Source organism: Syzygium oleosum, unplaced genomic scaffold (assembly GCF_021117445.2).
Source record: "Syzygium oleosum isolate NSW1041296 unplaced genomic scaffold, Sole_v2.1 Sole_v2.05, whole genome shotgun sequence".
In the NCBI taxonomy this organism is placed as follows: domain Eukaryota; kingdom Viridiplantae; phylum Streptophyta; class Magnoliopsida; order Myrtales; family Myrtaceae; genus Syzygium; species Syzygium oleosum.
Window position 1 is genome coordinate 13,700,395 of NW_026607489.1, and position 27,043 is coordinate 13,727,437.

Below are 27,043 nucleotides of genomic sequence, written 5' to 3' on the forward strand. Positions count from 1 at the left end.
CCGTCCACTTGCCGGCCACACAAGAGGGAGAAATTTTGTGTAGTTATCAAATAAAATTTTGTTTCAAAAATAGAAATTTTGTATCGTTATCAAACGTATTTTTTTGCTCAGAAACTCGTTATCAAATAAATTTTTACCAGAAATTGATTTTTGAAACATAATGATTATCATTTATAACCTAAATTTTTTTAGCGGATAAAAAAGAGACCTTTGATATATCGAAAGGTTGATATTATTAGAATGACACATAGCCCGAAAGAGACATGTATCTGTATCTTATTGAATCCACCATCAGTTTTGTCTCCGAGTCATTAAATTTGGTCCGAGTGGGGTGGGTCCATAGAACGTGGGTAGCTGAATTCTGATCTAAACAGCATTAAAAAGTTGAAATCGATGACGTTTAGGATATAGTTTCCATCTGATCAAACTAACCTTTTATTTTTACTTGTAACAACTCAAGTTATCTAACACTTAATATTTAGCACTTTTGATTAGAAAAAGAGAGAGCAAAAGTCAGTCATTTTCAGGTATTGACTGTAGGATTTATAAAAAAAAGGCTAGTTCCTTACATCGATCCCACTTAATTAAAAAAATTCATTTGGTTTAAAAATTACTATATTATGATTTTATGTATAGATTGTTTTTTTCCCAAGAACAAATTTCACTTAATTTTGATATGTTGGAATCAAATTAGTTATTGAAAAAGTTAAAATAGAAAAAAATAAAGCATTAAAATCCCACACTAAAAATATATGCTGTTTTAGCGCAACTGGATTTATTCGAGCAATTTGATTTAGCGCGGTAGAAAAATTATACTAAATTAAATAAATTCACTTAGTATAAAAAAGGTCCTTTACTTTAAAATTACAAAAATATTGACACTTATCTCAAACTTACAATAAAATAGTCAATCGTTCATGTTATTTTTATTTTGTAATTTTTCCGCAAACTTATTTCAAATATGGCTTTCGTTATTTTTATTGGCTTAGGAAACTTAACACCATAGCATTTTTTTCTACCACATATTAATATTAAGCCTTCAGAAAAAAATAAAATAGTTTTCTACAAGATTACAACATATTTCCATTATACTAATCTCATATTTTTTTTTGTTATATCACATCTCATATTATTATAATACCAACATTTGCATACACCAGGTCAAAGCGGGGGCTAAGTAACTAGCATCTTTTAAAAAGCATAGTTAATTTCAACAATTTCGCCGGTTGCGACCTCCGTCCTTCTTATCGATAAGAGGAAAAAGAATTTGGTCTTGAGCTAACTACCACCGAGCAACCGCTCCTTAAACGACGCAGATGGTATTATCTTCGATGAGATAATTTTCGGAAATGAAAATTTTTTTTTAAAAAAAAGGGGCGTACTCGTGGTACAAAACATAAGGTAGAGAAAAAAAAATCTGAAAAATCAATACCCTAATTAATCTTTTTATAATGAAGAAATCGTTTGAAGGACACAAAGAAAGGAAAAGGTTGACTTGGACTTAATCATCAATTCTTCTTATCCTGCAGGGTGCTCGTGCACTTCCCAGACACCTCTCTCTCTCTCTCTCTGTTGCTCAATAGAGTTTTAGATCCAATCTATACAACACCAGATCAAGATCGCTCACTCGTTTCGCTGTAAGCTCCCGCGATCTTAACGCACCACCGATCAGGATGGCCAAGGACGAAGAGCAGAGCAGAGGCATTTCCGCCGCCACCCCCGCCGGCGGCGGCGGCGGCGGCGATCGCCCGCCCCAGTACGGCACGTTCCAGGGCGTCGCCAACTACCCTCCTCCGCCGCCGCCGCCGCCTCATGCGGCGGCGATCGGCTTCCCTCAGCCGGTCCCCCCTCCCGGCGCCTCCCACGATCCCTCCGCTCCTCCTCCGTACCACGCCCAGGGTTATCAGGCCGTTCCAGGTAAGCTTGTTAGTTCATCGAATCACCGGGCGCCGATTTCGGATTCTTTTGGAGATTTTTGAGCTGCTACCGGTTTCGTTTCGTCCGATCCTACATTGATTGAGCTAGACAAGCGTGCTTGAATCACTGGCTATAGGTCATGAAGTACGGAGTTGTTCGTGATTAGTTTTGTTTTCCTCTGTCGGGATCAAATGTTGCAGGTTATCCAGTTGCCGAAGGAAGGCCCGTGAGAGAACGGCGCCTGCCTTGTTGTGGCCTTGGTTTCGGCTGGTGCCTGTACGTCTTTCTCGTCTCCTCTGTTTTCTTTCTTTTTCTTTATACCCCCGGAAAAGTTTTTCTCATCACCACAATCACAATCTTGCCTTAGATGATATCGATCGAGGGTTTCGCGGCGATATAGGTTGAATTTCATTTCATGCTTGTTTTGCAAAGTGTGTAGCATACTTACAGAGGCCGATTGCTCTGTGTCGCCTGTTCTTTCTTTTCCTGAAAAGGTTGATTCATGTGGTAATCAATGGATGGTGATAAAGATTCGTTTTTGCTCCTTGCAATGTATGTCCCACTTCCGCCCATTATCTCATTTCCGCAATTCTTTCTTTGCTGAGATAGTTTCTATAAATGTGGTGTTGAAGGTTCATCATCGGTTTCTTTCTGGCTGGCATCCCCTGGTACGTTGGGTTGTGTTTTGTAGTCTGCTGCAGACACAGAATGGACTACCGAGAGAAGCCCGGCTACATTGCTTGTACAATTGCCGTGAGTATATGAATCTCCTCCCATTCTCATTTCCATGGTTCTTTGAAATTGGCTGCAATATCATAGACGTGCCTTCCTCACTTCGGCACCCTCCACGTGAAACTCGCCATTGTCTCTTTTTTAAGTATTGGTCCTGTTGCCATGGCTTGTTGGTTATGTTTGTGTTGTTCTTGTTTGTTGTCATATAGGAGTTAAAATCTTTTATTCTAGTATACCTCCGATTCAGATAGAAGTTGAAGTTACTTGCTCATCGTGCAGGCCATTCTTGTAACGATCGCTATAATTTTCGGGGTGACAAAAGGAGTCGAGCATCGATAACCAAGTTGGAGGCTGAGCCAGCTGCTGTATGGATAAACTCTATGTGCCCTAGTTTGTGCACCTCTCTCTCTGATTTCTACGACTGGGATTGGTGTTCTTGGTGAACGCACATTTGTTGTATCCTGTTAAACAGCGATATGTGCACCAGTTGAAGAGTCGATATGATTTTCTTTATAGCATGGAGGGGTTAAATTTGCGCTACATTGGTGTTTGTTTGAGATAGTACTTGATATCTTTATGAGGGGTTGCAGACTCTTCTTACCTGTAATAATGAAGGGAACCAAAATCTTATCTCCATCTGAGATTGCATTCTCAGTTGCAATGGTAATTTTTTGGAAACCATTGACAGATGTTTAACCAAACATATAGTCGCTATATTCGTCACCGCTCCTTGAACATGGCGGATCAGATCGAGAAGTACAGCGATGGCTTGAAATGGAATTGCAAAATCACCAGAGACAGGAGAGACTTTTGCTGTTTGTGACGGAACCTATGAGTGAAGTAGACACCAGGACAAGAACAAGGCAGTAAGGATAAAGAGCTCACACAAAGATTTTCTCTATGGAATATTAAGCGGCACTAAGATTCTTTCCGGAACGTTTTTCCTCGAGGCATTCTACAGAAAGAACTATGACCGTGTTCGTCAGCCAAAAAAGGATACCATGTCCAAGATAGTGTCACAAATTAATGGATATATCTACCCTTAGAATGTAGCTATGTTTCCTGTCATACAAATTCCGTGACAACTGCTCGAGCGACAAATTGCAGCATGGCAAGACGAATCAGTCGCGGCAGGCTTTAGGTAGGACTCGACTCCAACAGAGGCAGCTTTCCCTAAATTGTAGACTAGACAGATCCTTGTGACTTAAATTGAAAAAGAGATCCTAGTGGCATATATTCCTTCTACACAGACCTAACCTGATTCAAGTGCATCATGCCAAATCTTCGCTGTAACAAGGGCAAAACTCAGATTCACTAAAGAGTTTGTAATGCGTCTGTTTCAAACTTCAGTTTATACACTCTTTCCTCTGCAGTGCCTCGCCTTCAGCCGGTTTGCTCCCACGATGAAGATGGGTTTTCCATGATGCACTAGAGTCAGTGATTCAGCAATCCGAATCCATCAAGCGGCCATACCTGAAGAGAAGAGCACAGCTTTTGTATTATGCAGATGATGGATGTTCCAATAGACGTAGGAATGCACTAAAAGCAACAAATGCAAAGAGAACCCATGCAAACGTGTGGCAAACAAATCATCGGCGCAGCTCTGCTCACCCTGCATAATATTTTGCCTTCGACGAGACCATAAGGAACAGGGCCAAATTGCCGCGAATCACTCGACGCGTAGATATTGTCGCCCTGAATCCACACATGCCCCCCCGGCACCTATTCACACAAGATCAGACACCAAAGCAGAGGTTGCTTTCATCAGTTAACACGAACATCTAAAAGCCAAAAGCACCAAGAGACACATTGATTTTGAAATCTCGTCCGAAAAGGATCCAAAACTCAAGCTTTGATTTTGATCATTTTCCCCAAACGGCGCTTCCACCATCTCCCAAGTGATTCAGAAGCTGTTCCTCACCCAAGAAAACTTATCAACAAGCCGCGCGATACACGCTTCCCTCCCGAGACGCCATATCAGAGGAAGCATTCTCTTAAGATGAATCGAATAGATAGATGACAAGTTTCAAGTTCGAACGGCCAAAGCTTGATGCGAAGAGAAAGAGTTTGCAGTAACGCACCACGATCGTGCGAACTCGGTCGCTGTTGCGAGGATCGACGACGTAAGTGACCTTATCGCCACCCATGGCGACGACGCGCTTGGTGAGGGACTTCCTGGGATCCACGGGCGACCTCACCAGCACCACGTCGCCGGGCCCCACCTTCCCCAGCCGGTGCGACACGCGCTCGGCCAATAGCACGTCGCCGGTCAGGTTCAGAGTCGGGAGCATGCTCGGGCCGTAGACCTGCGAGCACCGGGAACACTTTCAGCTTCCACTGCTCGGTAAGCACGACGAAGAAGAAGGAAGAAGAAGAAGAAGAAGAAGAGAGGTTAGGATTTTACGGACGAGAGTAGGAGTGCAGATGTAGGTGTTGGTGACGTGGAGCAAGCACAGGAACTTCGCCACGATCGCGGTGCGGTCGAGCGCTTCTTTGGCGATGCTTCCCCATCGAGCTGCGTTACCGAACAGATTCATGCCTTCGATCTGTGGGCGACAAGTTTTCAGCTTTGTTCGCAAGCTGTTCGACGTAATGCCCAAGCAGAGAATTTGCCGAACGATGAGGAGGAGGAGGAAAGAGCGTGAGCAGAGAAGTGGAATGAGGAGCGAACCTGGGCTTGGCCTTTAAGGCTTTGAAGCGCCTAACTCATCTCCTGAAGCCCAATGAATTCAGCAACTCATCCTGAAAAATTTGATTGACCCCAGCCGCTCCAAGATACTGGCCATATCAAGTTGACATCTCACTCTGTTCTGATCTAGACACAACGAAGATCGCATCGATCGCCATACTGCAACCTGATCATTCCTGATACGAAGGTCGCCTGTCATCCCAAGCCGGCGCATGAAGGGAATCAACATTCGCGACGAAGTTTAGACCTCTCCAAATCCTCTATCTAATCTCGAATAACCGCGAAAAGAAAAAAAAAAAAAGGTGAATAGCTTGCTTTGCCTGATGAGTTCATGGAAAAAAAATAATGCAGCATTACGTTATTGATCCTGTCGGAAACTCTGTTGTCATACAACAGTATTCGAATGTTAATCCTCCCTTTTGAAGAGAAAATTGTAATCGAATGAACAATATTAAGAGCTAAAAGTCATAGCTCAATGCCTATCATGCATGTACATATACAACCACCCACCAGCATCTTTTCCTCGTTTGGTCCTCTACTTGTTGATGCATGAACAATATCAAGAGCTAAAAGTCATAGCTCAATGCCTATCATGCATGTACATATACAACCACCCACCAGCATCTTTCCCTCGTTGGGTCCTCTACCAGTCTACCTGTTGATGCCCCCGAAATGCCGGATTCACTGGCAGGCTTCGATCTTCAACCTTCATATAAGCTAAAGAATCGCTCGCTCTTGTCCTATCAGCGTAGGCAGCTAATCTATCCTTTCTAGATTATACATCACCATGTCCTCAAGGGCTAACCTGAAGGTGCTTTGAGGAAGACACCTTAGATTCTGAACCGCGAGATCAGCCTTTTCTTTTGCTAATTGTTGAGCTCTTTCAATGCCACCACAGCTCTTGACCAACAGAATCGCTTCATCGAGAGAACCCGTTTCGCAGAATTCCGACTCGATGATTTCTCTAAGTTTGGGCTCCTTTTCTAAGGCGAAAATAACTGGCGCAGTCAAGTTTCCTTTCACAAGATCGCTTCCAGCTGGTTTGCCCAATTGCTCGGCTGATTGTGTAAAATCCAGTATATCATCGACCACTTGGAATGAAAGGCCCAGGTTCCTCCCGTACTCGTACATTTGCCCCTTAATGTTGCTATCCACCCCGCTGAAAATGGCAGCTCCTTTGGTACTGGCAGCAATTAAAGAAGCTGTCTTATAGTAGCTTTTGATAAGATACTCTTCAAGTTCCGTGTCGCAGTCGAACAAGCTCGATGCCTGCTTTATTTCACCACTTGCAAAATCCTTAATAACCTGCCAAAACATGTACAATGCACTGGATATAATTGCTTATGTTACTATGTCTATACTCCAGGTTTGAGTTTTGCCAATTCAGAAGGCAATCAGCCAGTCATCCACCCAATCATTACCCAAGGTGGAGGCGAAGTTACTACTGTGTTATAATGTAACAAAAGGACTTACCTGGCTAATGAGTTTGATGACTTCGAGATTTTCAAGATTTGCAAGATACCATGATGACTGTGCAAACATGAAGTCTCCAGCCAGTACTGCCACCCTTGTTCCGAAAAGCTGGTGAACTGTTTCCTTTCCTGAAAAATATGGAGTTCATATCAAGTCACGCTTTTCAAGAAGGGAGCAAAATGTGGAAGAAGGTGAAGATATAAAGTTATGAAATGTTATCTTCCAGGCAGCCCATTATTGATAACCAAAAACAAGGAACTTTCTCTCACTGCAGACGTTGACAATAAGTTCGTGAATTTGACAGCTGAAGTAAAAGATTGCAGCATCACATTGGGGAAACAATTTCACGACTTCCTGTTACCAACTTATAACCTTCACAAAGTTGGTTGACCTAGTGTTCATACAGCAAGTCAAAGGGAGGTTTATATATATCCTGGTTATTGAACGAAACAGGCTGCAGCTGCAGCTGCTCTACTACAGTTGCGGTGCTGCATCTGATGCACCGACACCCAAAGCATGAGATGCTATACAAAAAAAAAAAAAATAGACTTACCTCTTCGCATATCACTGTCATCTAACACATCATCATGTATCAAGCTAGCAGTATGGATCATCTCTATTATCTCTGCTAAACGCCTGTGCTCTCTCGTAAGTTCTCTGAGAAGGTAAGAAGGAGGGTACAATTACACCAAGACTTCAATAAAAGAAAACTTAATGATTGTAGAGAAAAAACGAGAAATGCTTACTTCAGACCCATTATTTCTGCTGTAGCTCTAGAGACAAGGAATACTAAAGCAGGTCTCATCCTCTTCCCACCAGCCCCAAATATTTGATCAGCAGCAGACATTAAAACTGGATTATCTGCGCCTACGATCTGCCAGAGAAATATAATCAGAATAGGTTTAACTAAGTGCCAAGTCTTTCCCATAAAACACCTTGCCTACAATGGAGACAATCAACTGAAAAATTAAAGACAGAAGATTCTTAGGATGGAGCTCGTATCCCCACTTAACCCCGGAGAAGAAACCTTGAGGGTTTTTATTTAAGCTGGCAAACTACTGTTGGAAACATGAAGTTTACTATAAACATGGCAACACAGGAGGACTGCGAAACATACATTTTGGCCTTTCATATGCATATGCCAGATTCAATGATATGGCAATAGATGACATCACTTCAGGTTCCCGAGGCAAGACATAACACAAGCCACAGAACAGAAAAGAGTGGACATTCTGAAGAGCAGACAGAGAGTAAAAACTAGTATCTGTTTCCCTAACGCGCTTTCATAATTTTCCAATCAATGTGTACAGGAAGCTTCAGCAAAAATCGAGTACAATGCAAGTAGTCTTAACTTCTGAACCCTCAACTCTTTTTTGTCCTCTGATGTATAGATCGCTTGGTCTAGACTCTAGATTATTCATCTGAAGACGGAGAGACCTTATACAACAGATATTCTATTACATGGGTGATTTCAAGACATGCCCTTTCCCAAAATGCCTTCATTCTGACATTAGCAACCAACAGCAGAGCAACCACAGGGCCGCTAAAACCATCATTATTAGCCTGAAAAAACATTTTGCTTTACATGCCGACTTTGCTAAACTTCGAAAGCAAGCATTTTTCCACGAATGCCAAGACCAACTATCACAATTGAGTCTTTGAAAACGCTCTTCAACCATTACACGGGAAACAGCCAACAATGAATGTGGATATCTGCTGACAAGATCATATCATCTCCAGTGAAAAGAGCATGACACATAACACTGCCAGGCTTTTCAATCATAATGTTGCAAGACAGGTGAAACCATCTCAATCAAACGAATCTTACTGTTCGAAGATTCTGATTTAGTGTCTGCAAGTCATCAGCAACAACTTCAAACAAATTTGGCAGTGATACGGGGCCTCTCAGCTCTTCCTTCAAATCCAACACTTGTGAAGGACTTTGAGCAATACCTGAATCTATTACAACCAGTGAAACTTATGTAAGATGCTGTGGAGTTCAATTGAACACAAATGGTCAACAAGAAACAAACTTCGGGATGCAAGACAGACAAAATCACTATCACCCATGAAATTAAGTACGACAAATCCAAAAACATCAAATAGAGCCCAGACGAGAACAATTGCAGACAAAGACACCATTACCATCGAGAAGAGTATTGGGGGTCCTGGTTGAAGAAACCCGACGCGAGGCAATATCTCGACGAAAGCAAAGCAACCTCCGAGCAGCGAAGTCTCTGCAATTCTTGCTCCTTGTATTGGCGTTCGCACACTTTCTCACGGAAGACCTGTCGAAGGAAGCATTTGACGAACACCCACAAGCAACCGGGTCCAAGAGATTATGGCATGTCATCGACATCATCCTCAGCGAACCGATATAAAATCAAATCTCCGCAATTTTATCACCAACGCTTGTAGTCGCAAGAAAATGAATGGGGAAAAGAAAAAGAATTTCACAATATCTCGGGGAAGAGAGGATCCGGAAGCAGACAATCATCGCAAGAATGATTGAACTCACCCAAAGAGTTCAATGAATCCGAAAACGAAAAAATTTCAAACTTCTGTTGACCTGTAGTGTTCTGTTTTTCTCTTTTTTTGGCGCTCTAATAACAAAGAACACACAAAAGGGAAAGAAGCAGTGAATATTGGGTGGATACTGGAAGCCCACGTGGGACCTGCGTTTCTTATCTAGCTCTCGGCTCGAAGTGAGGCCAGTAGTGTCCGGTCTTTTCTCTCTCTCTCTCTCTGAGTTCCGCGCAACAACAAAGAGCGAACGGAGAGCGAGAACATAATAGACGGACATGACATCACATGTGATGGAGAGGGAAAACAACCAACGGATCAGAATCTTTTTTCCTCAAATAGCAGTCGGTGGTCCAATTGCAGCCATGTAATCGCCTTTCTTAACCACGGATTTGTCCCTTTGGTACATCAGGAATGGCCGCTACGTGTGGGATCGCTGCTGGCGTAGAAATGAGATCTTGTTTTGAAAGTCGTGTAGTTAATGCCGGGGTTTTTAATTCATTGAGATTAAAAGTCTACCATGTGCCCAAAAATGGGTAGACCGGCCAAACGTCGTTTGCGACGTTCATCGACGAAGACCTCGCAGGAAGAAGGTTAGCCCCAAGCAAACAAGACACGGAAAAGGAAAGAACAAAGGTCAATGAGTTAATTTGTAGGGACATCGGTTGTTGCGAAAAATGTCTTTTTTATGTCCGAAATTAAAAAAAAAGGTGATCCTTTTCTTTTCCCTGGAAAACTCTGAAAAGCCTCGTAATTAATGTTTCTTGAAAACAACGTAACCCTCGCGATTTTGCAGGATGTGCTTTCACTATTTATTAAAATGCAAGGCTTGGTTTAGTTGGCACATATACGATTACGAGCTAATATGACCACTGAGCTGGCTTAACAAATATTAACGAAAACCTTTCATTCCCACATGTTTGCAGCAACTAAAACTTGGGCAAAACTAATGTAAGATGCAAAGAAGACTCGACAGATTGTCCTCCAGCACACGAGAGGATTGCAGCTTATTATGACCACGGGCGAGTGCAGCTTCTCCTTCGATACCGGCTGCTATTCATAGCTGCAGTTGCCATAGCCTGCCAATCGACATAAAACATCATGTTAGAACGATTGCGTACTCCTGGAGATCGCCGGGCCCGGAAGCACATGTTAGTTTTTGTTTTTGCCATGACCTAAGAAACGAGAACTACCACATTATAATGAAGATATACCCCTATTGGGATGACGATCAATGCACTAATCAGTAGAGAAAGGTGTTTACTTACTTGGATCGGTCACGACAATGAGGCCTGACTTCCTGAAATCGCAGTTCCACCAATTCCGCCCGTTGGCTTGATAGTAGAGATTCATGGCTATAGAGGCGTGGTTCATCAGATTATCTGGATAGGCGCAAGGGCAGCCCTTTCGAAGAATCTGGCAATCCAGCTGAGAGCATGCGTAGTTGATGTTTGCCATCAGAGTTGCCTGGTCTGACGAAGGCTTGGCTACGCACCAAGTTTTCTGCAACGCAATTGGAACGACTCTAACGATCAGCATTCATTTTCCTCTTTGTCACATTTCATTTTTTAGTAGTTTTCTTGGACAGTGTCAAGAAGACTGAAATACCTGGGCATGTACTATCTTGACAAGCTCTCCTGAAGACACCTCAAATCAGAGTTTGTAAAGATTAGAAAACGTCACAAAATACGGAGGGTAGTAATCTAATTTTGTCTGGACTAACTGGATTCACATTTGCGCAGACAATTGGTTCCTGTAAAGTCTAATTGTTATAGAACTACTATTCTTGAAACTATTTCATTGATAAACATTCATCTATGCAGATGTAGACTTATCGTTTAAGCCTAGCACAAAAAGAAAATGCCATGAGATGAGACCATATGACATGAAGCGTCAGAAAACTAATCATGCTAGATCTAGCGGGACATGTTCTGGGTCACATCGTGGTTTTTTTACTCCCATGTGGGTCAGGAAAACTGATTCGTGCAGATACAACCAACCAAGATTCAAAAGAAACTCAGAACTCGAAAATCTTGAGATCATAAAGACACACACACACAAAGAACAAGAACGGTCAAAAGGGTTTCTTTACACCTTCAGACATAGCTACGGCTCTCCCTAGGCCCTAACGTGAAGGTGAAGACTTCTCATTTACCTGATATGAAGCAAAGGAAAATGAGGAGAGAAAGGGAGAGCAATGCTTTAGCCATGACTAACGAGTACTGCGGCGGCCCTAGTCCTCCACTTGCTGCTACAGAAACGATGAAGCGATCAGCAAGCGATGTGGTTTGTGACGGTGATTAAAAAGGCCTGAACGAAGGACCAAGGTGACCGTTTTTGGAGAAGATCAAACGGCTCCATTAATTTTCGTGTAGAGAAGGAGAATCGTCGCCCAAGGAATCTGTCTAAAAAGGGAACTGAGAGGACGGGCTCGCACGTGATTGTCACTACAACGTCGCATTTTATTTTCGTTCTCTCCGGGTCAGACTCTCGACGCACTTTCTCAAAAAACAGTCCGTTCCGTTTCCCTTTTTCTTCCCAAAGTCCTCAGTCAACTGTTCCATTACACTTTATAAGTTTAATGGTATGGTGGGTTCGGGTCCGGGCGCACGTGAGCCCCTCCTCTTTCAATGTGTTCGATGAAATACAGTACTTGGGAGCTGTTACGCATCACTACGTGCTCAACTTATTGTTATGAAAGTATTGGGTTCTACTTGCGTACGCTCAACCTTACTCCAACATGGGCCAATATAGAATGTATTTACTCAAAGCTCACACTGTTCTACAACCGTGACCCCCTGGCATGGCAGCTGAATGAGATGCGATCCAACGTTAGTCGAACATTTGATTGAATGAATCTCTACTAGTTTAACCTTATACCGATGTAAAATTTTACTCATATTCTTCCACTGAGTGAATTTTTACTGTTCTCAAGGAGAATGTCAAGTTTCCCTACGTGAAAGATAGTGTGGCACTTTAACGATCTGGATCTTGCGCAACCTTTTCACGTGCAGGTTCCATAATTTGCACTTTAAGCCTTCTCCTGGATATGCAGGCTAGAAAAGTTGAAAAAATATATCTTTGTAACTCAGAGCCAATCAACTGAGCGAGCAAAATCAAATTTGACTCAACTGTACCTCACATTTAGTTTTCGAAATGCAGCTGACTGAGGATGTGACAAAGAAAAGAGAATGACAGGGTAAAATGATAACCCTGAAGCACCGGATTCTGGAATTGTTTCCCTCAATTACTCTTTGCCTAAGAAACGCAGCAATGTTAGTTTCCTAGAATGGCGCTATCTGCTGCAAATGATTACCTAACCAGAATGAAAGAACAAGAGATTTACTAACGCGGGACATTGAAGGTACAAAGTAATAAAGGAGATAAATGCAGCAAAAGTCAAGGTTACATTGTTGCTGCATGTATTGTCATAACCTAGAGAGCAGAAGTCCCTGGCAGAAATCTTCAAGGAGATAACTCGCTTCGGAACGCCCTGCATTAATTTGACAGAGATATTTATGTGTTATTAGCAGTGGCACTTACAATACTATTTCTATTGTATAGAAAGGCTCGACTAATGTGGAGTAAATCTTGCCTTCCCAATCGAGATAGTCCAGGCTCCATCAGCAGCAGGTCCCCTAGTGGCCTACTACTTCTTTGGCCATCAAAGGAAAACAATAACAAAGACAGGAAATTTGAAAGTTGAGCAACAAGTTGTGCTAGGCATTGTTATAGAAATATAGGCGAATGTGTTAAAGAGAACTGTAAGTTTATGTTACTCGTCCAGAAAATGAAACAAGAAATAGATAAAGGAACAAACCTGCAGATATAGTCAAAGGAAAGGAGCTTGTGGCGAAGGCTGTAATCGTTGCCCATGTAAGTCACAACCAAGCAACCTGCATCAGGGTGGGGCCAGCTCCTTGATGTGGGAAACCGAAGAACAAAAGTTCCAGGTTCTTGATGGCCCTTTGGACTTCGAAGAGAAGTTTCTGCTTCCTCCTTAGTTATGAAACCTTCTATCCATCTAGGGGACACAGAATGCCACATTGCCTTCACCGAATCTCTCAATAGAGTGAGGGCAACAGGGTACAACCAACACCACATCCTCTCAAAATTCTCTTGCATCAAATAATCTTGGCAACCAGAGATTCTCCTCAGGAGCTCGAAGTCCTGTGCCATGACAGAGAGAAAGATATCATCAAATTCAGGACCAATTCTCTATTAGAGAGCTTCCCTAACCAGTCAAATTTAATCAGGAAAATCAAGAACCTAGCATCCTGCAGATTTCTGAAATAGGCAACTCTCCATTCCAAAGGAAAACGAAAGTTGAACCAGTAAATGACTGCTTATGTGCCCCATTGTCCAACTCTTCTGTGTCTCTGAATTTGGGACAGTGGACTCACAAAGTACTTCATAATTGGACACATGCTTGGCCACATGAATGTCCAAAAGCGGAATATTACCTTCGATGTCAGATAGTGACATGTGTGAACTAGCATGGCTTTCTAGATTGTTTTATTTTCTTATACTGACATGGCTTTCTATATCATTTTGTTCCCTTCACGAATTCTATATGTTTCCTTTCCATTGTCTCACAATGTAATAGTAACTCAATAGCTATATGTTGATGTGGCATTTCTGGCAAAGCATCTCAAAAAACCTCCAAGAATCTACTCCATTTTTTTGCTGAATTCCAAGAATTTCCTCCTTAATAGGTACAAAAATAGCTGCTTTCCTTTTTTTACTTTTTTTTTTACGTAAGTACCCCTTCATCTTAGATTATAGCCTCAATCATCTATAACAGACATCAAATTTGGACCGTGTGCATCTAAAGCAATCTTTCAGAAATAAATAGATGTACTTCTTTACAGTCTATAGTCGTTGCATGAAGAAGCAAAAAGTCCCCAGGACACAAGGAGCACATACTTTAAAAAGTGGCTGAAAGGAAATGGTTCCAATCATCTTCCTCTTCCATTAAACATAATTTTCTCATATGTGTGTATGCGCGAGCGGTGTGTGTGTGAGAGAGAGAGAGAGAGAGAGAGAAAGAACCTGTTGGGAAAGAGTTCTAGTATTGCAGGAAGCAATCTTCATAAAGTACTCTTCAATCTCATAGATAGCGCTGTCCCAGTGAACACGGCTGTTGTTTTGTGAAATCAAGCTCCATAATTTTGTTCCTTCCTCTATCAATTTCTTTGCAACTGCAATTTGGTTCCTGAAAAAAAAAAAGTATTATGGACGCACAAGGTTCACGTACACGTTTTTTGAAAGTGTGGTAGTGACACAAGGGGAGACAGCAAACTATGGCAGGTGGGGAAACTACTTAGCCAGCAATAAGCAACATCGTTACTATTAAGTACTCAGAGAACACGGTATGTATCATGCATTAATGAGAAATATCAATTTCAGGTTTGAACATGTTTGGTCAATTGGCAACAAGAAAGTAAAACATGTGAGAAGACTAGTACTTAGCCAGCTTGTGGTTGGCTTTGGGAAGACAAGTGTTCTCCCGTCACTAACAAACACAATCATTTCAGACAAATAGCCTATCGTCCACATAAGGGAAAATGGCAAGTATAGTCTCTATCAGCATCCCTATGGAAACGACTAAAGAGATAGGACCTTACCGATGATGGGAGCATCCAGTGTACAAGGAGACCTGATTTGCGAGTTCCAAAACTTCTTCATCTGAAGCAGATACAGCAAACTCCTTCAGCAGAAGAGCCCTCTCATGTGAGGCTGCTAAGCAGTACCTAAATGTGATAGATTCTGAAACTGCTTTTCCAACACTTGGCATACTCTTGGAATTTGAATTTTGCATTTTAGTACATTCAGCATCTGAAGAACGCTTCTCTGCAGCTTCATAATTCTTCAATATCACGTCTGGGCTTGTCCCGAAACTATCCTTAGCCTGATAAACATTTAGATTGTGTTCAGATCAAGAGAGAACTTCACAAGACAAAATTTCAGAAATCAAGAACAAGAAGCTGAAAAATTATATAGTGTTGACAACATCGAAAGATGGGTAGCACTTTTCCAGTGCTGTGTTGCAAAAACAATTAGTACTCTCCTCAAGTAAAAGTTTGTTTGGAGTGACTTTTACTTTTGACTGTTGACTTATTTCGAATCTTGCAGCGTATCATTTTTGACAGTTTTTAATCTAAACTCATTGAAGTTTCACAATGTATACATGTTAATACACGTATTCATATCAAACTTTTCATAATATTTTAAATTGTAAGTAATACAAATTTGACAAAGGTAAAAGAGTTACTTCTGACTTTCTATAAGTTGCAGCCAACAAACCTTAAATATTCCACTTTCTTCAGATATGGCATATAAAGATATTTTTTAATCCAAAGGAGCATGAGAACTGGCAAAGGAGTATGAGCAGGGACAATCTAGATGTAGCATAAGGCAGTAACCAGGGTAATTGATAGCAACCATTAATGGTTCATGACTGCATCTTGCGGGCCCACCAATAAGTCCTTCTCTTAATGATTAGTGTTAGTAAATACATTAAGAAACATGAAATCCACTAGGACTAATCGGCAAAAACTTGCCTAACCTTTGGAAATTATACTATAGTTTCCACTCTTCTGGTGGAAATGGGAAATTGTTAGCCGGAGACATTTCTTAGGCTTACCTAAGATAAAGCATGCATTTACAAAAACAATTCGCATGCATGCAAATTTCCATGTGACTGGGAATGTACATGAGAGGAACTATTTCTGGAAAGGGCTCATAGCTCACCAGCACATCCAAATATGCTTCCCCTATCATATTAGCAGTACCGTGCTCACAATCTCACGATGGATACCGCAGTGTAAAATGATGATCTGCCGTACCTTAAAATCACTACGGATGTTAGAGTTGCATTCGTCATCCAGCTGCTGAAACGAATAATCTCCCTTTCCCAATCTAACCCTTTTTGATGATGGACTAGGTTTTGCTTCACGTACAGTATTATGCTCGAGTTCTGGCGATTCATATTTGGAAGATAAAGTACACTTAACTGGTAAAATGCCAGATGGTGGCCTTTTCCAAATTATCAGAGAGGATGTTCTGGCATTGCGGTTGCGAGAAATACATCGGATGGGATTTGAAAAAGCCTCTAAGAAAGGATAATTTCCAGCCTGTGGTATGTTAAACCTCACACGGAACAACCTGTTATCACACTTGGATGAAAGCTGAAAATGGAAAAAAAGAGCAAAAGTTTCAGGGACGAGAAAGTATTCTTCCATGTAAGCTATATGATTGTCTTCAATAAAAAAAGTCATAAAATGGGGCAATGGCATATCAAAGACTAGTTTCCTAATGGGGCAAACTAGAAAACCAAGAAGGCACTAAACTTGCCCCACTGATACTCTAGTAAATGTACTTCATGCTAATGCAGAGAAGAACACACATACAAGCAGAAATGTCACGTATAAAAGTTTGAATCAATAATAGGTCATTACAGCTACTCTTAAGCAAGTGTTATTATATTCTTGTTTATGAGCAATAACAAGTCGAATTCAGAAAATGTTTTGGAATCAATTCAAGTTGATCAACTGTATAAAGTATGAACACTTTATGTATGCCCAAACGTATTTATATGGAAGAGGCAAAATTGGTCCAAGTTCTTTCAGTTCTCCTGTAAGCTTCCCTTAAAGAGGTGATCTAACCATTATAGCTAACGATGTCTAAGAAAATATTCAACCAAAGAAAAAAAACGTTGCATCTAATCCGCAGTAATTTACAACCTACGCACATGATGACCCTGTCCAGCCAGTGATAAATGAATTTAATTAAGCGATCTCCAAGGCATACTGTTGCTGCGTAACATACTAATGCGACGCTAATATCAATTACCGCATGCCATTTACTTTTCATGTATACAATCCTACTCAAATACTTGGAAACAAACCGCAAGCCACTAATGCAATCTTTAATTCAGATGACAAGCTATCAATCACATAATACAAATCACACAACCGACATCTACCTGAGATATCTTGAGCTTAAAAGAAGCACGCCCATGCAATAATTTGCTAGGTTTCTCGTAGGAATCAAATTCAATTCCATCGTAGCTTGTCAAAAGAGGGGCTTCATCGTCGCTGGTTTTCTCCACCAGCGAGCCACTGTTAGCATACAGAAGTGAAGCAACAACCTACCATATAAAAAACACAAAAAAGGTCAATTATTAACTGCACCTTATCTATGATTTTTTTCCTTTTTCCTTTTTTTCTATTATGATAGCTGTTTTTAGTTGGGGTTGGAGAGAGAGAGAGAGAGAGAGAGAGAAGCAAGACGAAGCAAACCTCCATTTCCTTATTCACAATCTGGCCAAACGCATCTAGCAAGACAACATCCAACGCAAAGTTCCTCCGACACGATGCCTGCGATTCAGTATAACCAATTGTCAATGCCTATTGGAAGAACGATGTAGCTAGAGCATGGCACCTGACTTTTAAGGAGCAAATTGAACATTACAAATAACAAGCTAATTGGTTTTCAAAGAAGTAAGAACAGACTCATACAACCACGCTGAATGTAAAACACCACAGAGTAAGTTTTCTCTGCCCATCTCATTTTCCAGACACACTAGCAAGGAAAGCTATGACCCAGTCAGTCAGTCAGTCATATATATAAATTTATTTTGGATAGACAATTACAGGGAATCTCCAATTCGCAACCTTGCTTTCGAAGCACAACCAGAAACCACCCGAAAAGCTGAAATTGCAAATACTTGTGCATATCAGAAATTGATACATTTTCCAAAGAGGAAAGCTTTAGAGCCAACTGTTTTTCTATTAAAAGAAAAAAAAGACTCAGAAGCTATTAACATAGAAATATTGCTTCATGACGTCACAGAAAAAAGATTCAAATTGGTCAAGGCAGTTCAACGCCAAATGCTTAATACTGGATGCGAAACTCAATTAGATTCTGTAAAAAAAAATGTAGTAGTGATAAGATTATCAGGAAGATATAACGACTTACCTTTCCACCTATGATACTCCAGATACCATCACTACCTTCTTCTATGTCAGAAGCAGATGACTTGTCGATAGCTAAGTGTATAGGTGAGTCCTGGCATTACAAGAAAATATTCATAAAAGATATCACATCCACATGAAAAAGATCCAACAAACTTGACGAAAGGTACCTTATAGTGATCCTCAATGGATGAAGAAGGGTGCAAGACCTTTGGACTGTACAAATAACCTTCTATACCATCATCAGTTCCATTGGTACTAACCAAACTTATTTTCCTTAAAGGACTTGGATAAGTTTCTCCGTCTTTTGAAGCACTTAGGCACTTCTCATCCACCACTTCCCCGTCAATGTGAAGCCGTAAAAGGTCATTTGAGACCTGCCATGAAGATAGAAATCTGAGTAATTTACAAAGGGAAAAAGGCCCCAAGGATAAGAAACCTAGGAAAGACAAAGACATCATGAGCTTGACAAAAGACTTTCAATTGAGCACCATTTATGCAATCTAGACTTCTACTTTATCTCTTTCGTCAGGCCAACAATGAGACATAGACTTGCATGTAATTACATAAACACAGCCACTCCAATGAATATAAATTGAATCATACTTTATAAAAACTTGTTCTTTTCAGTCACAATGAAAGTGCGGCAGTTCTACGTGCTATTTGAATATCCATCGAATATGGCTTACTTTTATATATTTGAAGATTATGTACCATTCATACAATTCCAATTACATCTGAAAATGATTGGTTAAAGCTAAAACAGACAGATTACATGTTCAGTAACAACTTGCTTCAGCTCAACAGTTCCGACCAATAAGTGGTATTCATGACAGACATTAATGTGCTCAGCAATAGCCATAAAAATTTCAGCAGTTATCAACTCGAAAGGAACAAGCAGGTAAAAACTCATGTATAAAACCTTCTCATGCCAAGAAGCAGTGTAATCCAGACACTTGATATACATACCTGACAGCCAACATGGACCCATTTTCCAAATGGAAACTCGCTATCTGAAGAAGCGTACGATTTTTCACTTGAAAAAGGAGAAACCTCAGAATCAGGGGATTCTTTTTGTGGAGAAAGCGGTGGCAGAAGCACGAGTCTCTTATTTTCATTCAAAACAAGAATTGGAAAACCGTCCTGGACATCTGAGTTCACCTGTGTAAACAAAAATTTTAACCTGATTAACCATAGAACTTTGAGCTAAAAAGAGAAGCGACGGGCAACATTACTTGTGATTATTGTATACAAAAAAAAAGGCAGGCAATCATCCCTTAATCACCATTTTCGACTAGTCCCTAGTGTTACAAACCAAGGAAGAAAGTGACAGGGACGAAAAAAACAAGACACGACCCATTACAAAGGATTGATCCCAGACAAATCCACAAAAACCAAATGAGCTTTGGTTCCACCAACAGCCATTGACACTTACTGAACCATCTAACAGCAACAACACTGCAATAGACTTCAGTGAACCTTAAAAGACACTCTTGGGAAAATTCCACAGTGATTCAAACTTATCGTAATCAGACCGACACACACAACCCGAGAGCCGAGCAACGGTGATCGATCCAAACCAACGCAAAGTATCCCTCGAAATCACAAAATCCACCAACTGGCGAGTGATCAATCGCCAAAACAACCGCCAAACAAAAACCACATAACAACCTGACCTCTCAAAACAAAGAAAATTCACAAAATTGAGAAATGAACACAGTCCCCCATATCAAGAACCAACGAACGGCAAAGGGAAAAGAAGAAGAAGAAGAAAAACGGCGGCTTTTCTCTACCTGACGAAAAATGGTACAAGGGAAAGCGGTGGTGGAGTTCAAGAGATAAACCCAGAAGCAGAAAACCAAAGACCCATCTCCTCCTCCTCCTCCTCCTCGTTCTCGTCCTCCCTCTTTCTCTGCTTCGACGTCGAGCCTGAAATCACCGAGCGAAGAGTAACGGCTCAGGTCGATCGTGCTCTCGTCGTCCTCCATCTCCGATCAACCCAGCGCTCAAAGGTGACTCCTTTCACTCTCGCCAACTGAAAAATCCTTCAAGAAAACCCAAGAGACAGCTCTCTCTCTCTCTCTCCCTCCCCCTCTCCCTCTCTCTTCGTGAACATTATATATACCAACCAACGAATGAATCGAACACAAAACTGATTTTCGGGTCAGTTCGAGTCGTCACAAAGCCAAAGCAGTCTTTTTGTTTTTTTTTTTTTTCTTCTCTTCTCTTTCGATTACTGTTAACTAACGGCTGGGACTTCTTGTCTTCGAGGTTAAACTCCGAAACTTCGCGCCCATGAGCACGAGCTCGGGAAGGGCCGACATGGAGCGTCGGATGAGCGGCGGAGAGACCGAAAGCATCGACACTCCGGCACGTGGCGTGCGTGGATTGGGTCCTGTTTTGCCTAAGAATGGTCCCGCCCGTAGCTCGTGCGCTAAATCTCTTGAGGGGAAAAGCATGCAAATTTGCACGAAGCTATTATCTCGGGCTTGCGAGTGGATCTAGGAGAACCTAATTTTAGGCCCATTTGTCTCGGAAGATCGAATGTAGTTTCATGACTCATCATATGTTGCTCCAATGAAAAAAAAAAGTGTCACAGTTTTTTGTTGGAATTCTAGCGGTTTTGTCAAAATAGAAATGAAATATAACCTAGCAATATCTCATTCCTTTCATATCTCTTCGGACGTCGTCACGTACCCATGCAGCTGCAATGTAAGTGACGTTAATAAGTGACCGTTATGGAAAATGTTCTTTTCCTTAATCGCGACATGGCGTCTCTTTTCGTATGCGGTAACTCCGATCGGGATAACTCATCGAATGTTTCGTGATTATCATTTAACGTGAAGTGGTCGAAATAGAAATGAAATATGAGCTGGCAATGTCTCTTTCCTTTCATATCGTTTTGGACGTCGTCATATACCCATGCAACGTACCTGACATTAATATGTAACCGTTATGAAAATATTCTTTTCCCTAATCACGACACGACGTCTCTTTCGGTACGCAGTATGTGATATCATTTACCTGAGATGATGGAACAATTTGTTTCTATTTTCCGGAACAACGCGATATATATATATCTCTAATTGATCAACACGGTCGAGAGGTTATTCATGACTTGTTATATTGTTAGAGTCGAGTTCCTTCGTGGGTTTCATTACCTAAATTTTTAATTTCATTTTTGATTTTAATTGTCTCAATTTCAGTTAGGAATTAAGCTCAATGCTTAGGAAAGTTCAGCAGTTACTTGTATGAAGATGATTAACAAATCATGTCTTGTATCATTTGCTGTCTTCAAATCTCGTCTGTTTATCCAATATATTCGGTTCCGCAAAACGCAAACTAGTCACAGGAACTAATACATCACCGAAGGAACTCTGTCCAAATATAAGAAACTAGTGGAACCAATCAAAAGAAACATCAGAGAATAGGGCTCTAAATTGAAGAGAAAGGGCCACCGAAAGAGTGTGCAAAAGCCAATTAACTAGGACATTCTAAGAAGAGCATACTAGTGAAAAGTTCCCAAAATGAAACAACTTCGAAGAATCTTAGCTGCATCCAATACATGTGAGTCCAACTCGCGTGTACGGTTTGGACGAAGTGGGCTGCACGTGGGACTCACCGGATCGAACAGTTGATGTGAGCTGAGCTCGCCTGATCCGGGTGCTCCCAATACTTGCTCCAATATATCATTAGAAGCAACTTTTCTAGTCCAGAAGGGCAAAGACAGAATAATCCATTCTTATGGTCACGAGGAAGCAAACAGAAGCGTAAAATCCTATCAAATACGAACCACGAATCGTATCTGATTCTAGGCAACATCAAAGGGGCTCCATATTGGGGTTGGAGAGTGAACAAAGGACTAGGGGCATGCTTGTAAGATGAAGATAGCTGGATTGAGAACTTCTGCAGAACCAAGGCCAGGAGAACTTTGGCTTCACGGAGTGCAAAGTTTGGCCAATGCAAGTCCTAGGACCCCAACATAAAGGGAAAAAAGCAGAGAAAAAGCAGAGCTTGTTCTTGCTTGCCTTTGAGACTCCCTCGAAGAACCTCTCGGGGTTGAACTCATTGGCATCATCGGCCCACATTTCTTGGTTATGGTGGATCATGAGCACAAGCACAATCTGAACTCCCCGTGGAATTTGTATATCTCCCAACTGGATTGACTTATGAATTGTCATCGTTGTCGTATATCCAGGTGCATATAACCCGAGCACCTGATACAGTATCATGCTTACCAGCGTATCCATCAAATGTCAGCTTGTTTTTGTCCCAAAAAGAGACATTGAGGATGCGAGCATTAGATAAATTGTTGGAACCACTCGTGTGCTTGTTGAAACCAAGACGAACAGCATGAGTTCATATGAAGAGAATCCTTATGACTTTTAGTCTGCTCAACACATCAAAATTAGGTTTGTTGTCGCCGAAAACTCGCAAAACTTCCTCTCTTGCTGTCTTGCCAGTCTTGACACTTGCTCAACAAAATCAGAGTCCTAGTTAGTGAAACCAGCTGCCTAGAACAAGGAAGATGATTACAACAATGCAGAGCGATATCGGCATAAGTTGGAGACACTTTTTCCATGTCGCGCAGTACTTGTTTCTCATTGCTGCGATGAAACAAATACAAAGCTTGCCATGAAATGGGTACTCTTAGCCGCTTAGGCAGCAGAGAGATTAGTTGAGTGATTAAAATCATTTCGCCAAGGCAACAGCATCTTAATTGCCAAGACTAGCCCAATATTTTGGCGACCCTTCTATCCTATACTTTTTCAGCATCAATCGAAAGTCATTTAAACCATTTGTCCAAAAGAATCAGATAGCAGTTAAACGAGAGTGCCTCTAGAACGTGACCTTTAGATTTTAGTTTCCTTTTCGTGGTAATAAACATAAAGCCCATTCTAATTAAATCCTCGCTCAATTGCACGGAAATGATCTCAGGTCAACTATATACTCATGTAGGTTTTGCCCACAAAAAAGATGTTCATATATATAGAGGTGGGATACATCGATGGATCTTGCATGAGCCCTAAACTGCGCCGTGTATCTTCTTCCTGAGTTCTGTGAACGTTTCGCTGATTGTGGTTCCCCTATTGATCTAACTTATCTCATTTTGCCATCACGTCTCCAACTCTGTTATTTTGACAGCCCTTCTTATAACTAAATGACCGCCGATTTTCATCTCGATGTAGCCCAAGAGACATTGTACGGAGCAATGTTACGTGTGCCACAATTTATGCAGCAGAAAAATCGAGCACCATGCCCAGCAAGAGAGTTCTAAAGAGTCACAACCTCCGATTATCGTATTGATCCAAATCACAGATGAGATAAAGATTCATAATTCAGTTCAAATTTCATTATCAAACTATCTCAGAGAACTCTTGGGTAAGTACGAATTTGTTGTTATATTCATCTTCATCTATCCATACTTCATTCAGCAAACTCACTTGACAAATTCTCAATGAACTCGTTCTTTTCCATTATGTTGTCTTATGTTGACATTTTCAATTAATATTCACATGGAAAAATCTGCTGCAACTTTTGGAAGTGTATGTGGGGAACTTGTAAAGGTCTTTTGAGCAGGAAGAATCTCCTCCTCAAGGCCATATGCATTGGTTAGGTGTCTCTTCTGTGTACCACATACGCATTTGATTCGTAGGCGGGCCATCAAAAAGAGAATTCATTAGACGTTTTGGAGACTCTCCTTTTCGATCAAAGGTGACTTATTATTCTTTTCTTCACCTCTACGGACCAAACAGAACAATCCAGATTGATCCTAGACGGGTGGTCTATAATTTACATGCTTCTTCCCATTGATTTCCAATTTGGATACCTAAGTCATAAGTAAGACAAAAGGAAAGGACAATGTCATGTGATTTACGGTCCGTTTGTTTCGGGAAAAGTATTTTTCGGGAATCTGGTTTCCGGACTTTTACTCGTTTGATTTGCCGAAAATGATTAGTCAACCAAAAACACTATCCGGTTAAGGAAAACATTCGTGTATAAAATTAGGAAAATAGATTTCTTAATATAAGAAAGTAAAAACACTTTCCGGAATTGCTTCCCTTTATTTTTTTAATATTTTATTCTTTTCTTTCTTTTTCTTTTTTATTTTTAAAAATAAAATATTTAAAAATTCGAATTTTTTTTTTGCCTGAGATAAAATTATGGAATTGAAATCATTTTCCAAATGAGATCCAAACACTAGAAAATATTTTCAATCACATATCACCAAACAAAGGAAAACTAACTATTTTTCAAAAAAATAATTTTTCAAAAAATATTTTTCAAAAACGTTACATTTTTCGTAAAACAAACGCACCCTTAATTTACGTTGCTCACTTACTTAGCAAAAGTCAAGCCCAATTATTGACATAGACATACCTTGCGTACGAAGTATTGGGGGTGGGATCACGTGTCACTATTGACGTGGCATCATTCAAGTGATCATACCGGACACTAACATGGACAGTTAAGGCTATTTATCAGTGTTAGTGTCCAATTTGACATTTGTTGTCTGCAATTTTAATGGAAGTCTCAAATTGATCCACATAAAAAAAATTAAGGTATTTGATTGAACCAAGATTGGCTATTTATTGTGAAACGGTTAAAAATTCGGGTACTGAATGAGTCATTACCCCCAAAAAGAAAGGGCAACCGATAAACATTCAATGACTAGAGACTGGAAAGCAGATCATGATAATTCCCTCTAAAGTGTCAAGTCTTTTATTGTAGTAATAATTCTTCCATGAGCCAGAAACGCACCTCTTAGAATCTCAAATCTTGAAACACATTGTCCCTCTTCAAACATCCAGGTCTCATAACCGGGAAAATTCTGCAGAGAGCCCACATAAAATCCAAGATCAATCTCATTCTTCACTGTCACATCCTTCCTTTAGACAATAGAATCCAGGAACTGCTTACTTTTGCATGATTCCTCACTCAACCTATTAGACTTTATCAATAATTGCGTGAACAGGAGCAACATTTCTTCCACTCGGGATCATTCCAAAAGCAAAAGATCTCAAATGGATCAGATCAAAGCAGATGCTTCATAAGTTGCTTTTTTCTTTTGGCCATTTCGAGGACAAATGGAACCTTCTTTCTTAGTCCCATCAATCTCAGAATTTCTCAATATATAGGACCCGTCCATGGGTCCTCCCTCTTCATCAACACCATTGAACAAACTCTCCTAAGCAAGGGAACGCAAAACAAGATTGAATGAATACCAATGAAGATTGACAGAGAGATATCTCACCCTGCCCACTCACTACCGCACCATAAGCTCAAGCTGGAATACTCGGAGGTCCCGTTCGACTGCCACGGCTGCAAAGAAGCCGGGATCGGGCTCAGGTACAAGTGCCAGTTGTGCAAGTATGAGCTCCACAAGGCGTGTGGCGCAGTGCAGCCGACCGTAACGCACCCCTTCTACAAGAAATGCACATTTAATTTCTACTACCAACCCCCCGACCGCAACTTGAGAGTGTGCGACGCGTGCGGGACGGACATCCTCGGATTCGTGTACCACTGCGTGTGCCGTGATTTAGATCTCCACCCTTGCTGCGTGAATCTCCCCCAAGTCCTGGACGACGGGAACAACGTCCTCTACCTGTCTAAAAACATCTCCGGCCCGTGCCTTCATTGTGGAGGCAAGGGCTCCGGGCCAGGCTGGGCTTACAAGTCCCAGTCAAAGACGTACAATCTGCATGTGTCGTGTGTCAAGAAGTTGCTTGTCGAGAGCTGGTTGGCGTCCTACTTCAACGTGGACAAGAACAAGGTTCGGGAGCTGCACACCAAGATCCCAAGCCTCAGTGGCACGTCAAGGAGTAATCCGAGGGCAAAAGGTGATAATATGAAGAAGTATCTTCAGATGGCAGGTGGAGCCGTCCAGCTTGTTGTCTCGGCCATCCTGGGCGACCCAACGGCTATAATAGCCGGTGTCCTGAGAGGATTTATATCGAGTTAGCAAAGTAAGAGAATGTGAATAACATGCGTAATAAGAGCGCATCATTAACCAAGGGAAAAAGCAAACAGATAAAATGTGATGACCGGATCAGATGGCCCTTCCCTCCTGGTATTTTTGGTCTTAATTGTCTAGGAAAATGACTTTGTCTGTACTGTTATAGCCCCGTATTTTGTGTAAGGATCTTTTCAGCTTTAAGTTCCTAGTTGGATGTCATTGTTGGAAATATGGGATAAATTGATGGGTGAATGAACGAGAAATTGATGCTCAAAGAACACTCTTGAGTTGGAAGTGGGAAGTGAAAAAATACTATTCCCACAACGGAAATGAAATAAGGCTATGGAGTACTTTATATACAGTTACACTTATTTGAAGTGGTAATTATCATAGCACAAACTCTCTGCCTCGCGCGCAGGCACAGGGGGTGCAAATCCGACGCCCGACAAGTTGAAACTTGGGCGCGAGCGCACATCCCGCGTACACGATTGCAGGACCGAAAAGTGGGCCTCGTTGCCTTCTGATTTATTTTTCTTTCAACTCAAACAGTTACGAATTTCATAACGTGCGACAGATTTAATCGGCCGTTATTATTCCCGAATTGCTCTCCCCTCTGTTCCTTTTTATCGAAATCATTCTTCCTCTGGTTTTACACTCTCTCTGCATTTTTGCACTGTTTTTCGGTAGTGTTCATTCCGAGTTTGTTCAAGTTTGCCGGAAGCTTGGAAGTGCCGTGCTCTCTTCTTCGCTGTCAACCGTTATATCCTGGGAGAC

At 41.2% G+C, this 27,043-nt stretch overlaps 6 protein-coding genes across 14 annotated transcripts; 2 read left to right on the plus strand and 4 right to left on the minus strand.

Annotated features, from left to right (window-relative positions):
• Nucleotides 1-1,509: 1,509 nt before the first annotated feature.
• LOC115665912 (60S ribosomal protein L18a-like protein) lies at nucleotides 1,510-3,285 on the plus strand. Its single transcript, XM_030587727.2, has 4 exons — nucleotides 1,510-1,917; nucleotides 2,118-2,193; nucleotides 2,550-2,670; nucleotides 2,929-3,285. Exons 1-4 carry the CDS (start codon nucleotides 1,674-1,676, stop codon nucleotides 2,986-2,988), a joined length of 501 nt encoding a protein of 166 aa, XP_030443587.1. The 5' UTR covers nucleotides 1,510-1,673; the 3' UTR covers nucleotides 2,989-3,285.
• Nucleotides 3,286-3,516: 231 nt separating this feature from the next.
• LOC115665901 (uncharacterized) lies at nucleotides 3,517-5,570 on the minus strand. The gene is made up of 4 exons (XM_030587720.2): nucleotides 5,058-5,570; nucleotides 4,731-4,955; nucleotides 4,261-4,371; nucleotides 3,517-4,122 (listed from the first exon to the last, which is right to left on the minus strand). Exons 1-4 carry the CDS (start codon nucleotides 5,184-5,186, stop codon nucleotides 4,084-4,086), a joined length of 504 nt encoding a protein of 167 aa, XP_030443580.1. The 5' UTR covers nucleotides 5,187-5,570; the 3' UTR covers nucleotides 3,517-4,083.
• A 136-nt stretch (nucleotides 5,571-5,706) lies between these two features.
• LOC115665887 (solanesyl diphosphate synthase 1, chloroplastic-like) lies at nucleotides 5,707-9,559 on the minus strand. Its single transcript, XM_030587708.2, has 6 exons — nucleotides 8,957-9,559; nucleotides 8,640-8,770; nucleotides 7,558-7,685; nucleotides 7,365-7,468; nucleotides 6,812-6,939; nucleotides 5,707-6,643 (listed from the first exon to the last, which is right to left on the minus strand). Exons 1-6 carry the CDS (start codon nucleotides 9,171-9,173, stop codon nucleotides 6,095-6,097), a joined length of 1,257 nt encoding a protein of 418 aa, XP_030443568.1. The 5' UTR covers nucleotides 9,174-9,559; the 3' UTR covers nucleotides 5,707-6,094.
• Nucleotides 9,560-10,212: 653 nt separating this feature from the next.
• LOC115666305 (glucan endo-1,3-beta-glucosidase) lies at nucleotides 10,213-11,768 on the minus strand. Its single transcript, XM_030588054.2, has 4 exons — nucleotides 11,490-11,768; nucleotides 10,943-10,971; nucleotides 10,603-10,837; nucleotides 10,213-10,413 (listed from the first exon to the last, which is right to left on the minus strand). Exons 1-4 carry the CDS (start codon nucleotides 11,542-11,544, stop codon nucleotides 10,388-10,390), a joined length of 345 nt encoding a protein of 114 aa, XP_030443914.1. The 5' UTR covers nucleotides 11,545-11,768; the 3' UTR covers nucleotides 10,213-10,387.
• A 395-nt stretch (nucleotides 11,769-12,163) lies between these two features.
• LOC115666285 (SH2 domain-containing protein B-like) lies at nucleotides 12,164-20,477 on the minus strand. 9 transcript variants are annotated; one of them, XR_008816661.1, is made up of 13 exons: nucleotides 20,106-20,475; nucleotides 19,282-19,473; nucleotides 18,483-18,689; nucleotides 18,317-18,406; nucleotides 17,638-17,715; nucleotides 17,322-17,486; nucleotides 16,183-16,524; nucleotides 14,962-15,245; nucleotides 14,387-14,549; nucleotides 13,155-13,504; nucleotides 12,930-12,986; nucleotides 12,744-12,827; nucleotides 12,561-12,650 (listed from the first exon to the last, which is right to left on the minus strand). XR_008816661.1 is itself a non-coding variant. In XM_056311833.1 (13 exons), exons 1-12 carry the CDS (start codon nucleotides 20,298-20,300, stop codon nucleotides 12,800-12,802), a joined length of 2,154 nt encoding a protein of 717 aa, XP_056167808.1. In that variant the 5' UTR covers nucleotides 20,301-20,474; the 3' UTR covers nucleotides 12,561-12,592; nucleotides 12,770-12,799. The 9 variants fall into 9 exon arrangements, 6 of the variants coding, with proteins under 6 accessions (XP_056167809.1, XP_056167806.1, XP_056167805.1 ...); XR_008816660.1 differs by having other exon boundaries at nucleotides 12,561-12,592; nucleotides 12,930-12,989; nucleotides 20,106-20,474; XR_008816659.1 differs by having other exon boundaries at nucleotides 12,930-12,989; nucleotides 20,106-20,474.
• A 5,063-nt stretch (nucleotides 20,478-25,540) lies between these two features.
• LOC115665447 (protein VACUOLELESS GAMETOPHYTES-like) lies at nucleotides 25,541-26,275 on the plus strand. The gene has a single exon (XM_030587341.2). It carries the CDS (start codon nucleotides 25,541-25,543, stop codon nucleotides 26,273-26,275), a length of 735 nt encoding a protein of 244 aa, XP_030443201.1.
• The last annotated feature ends 768 nt before the right edge of the window (nucleotides 26,276-27,043 follow it).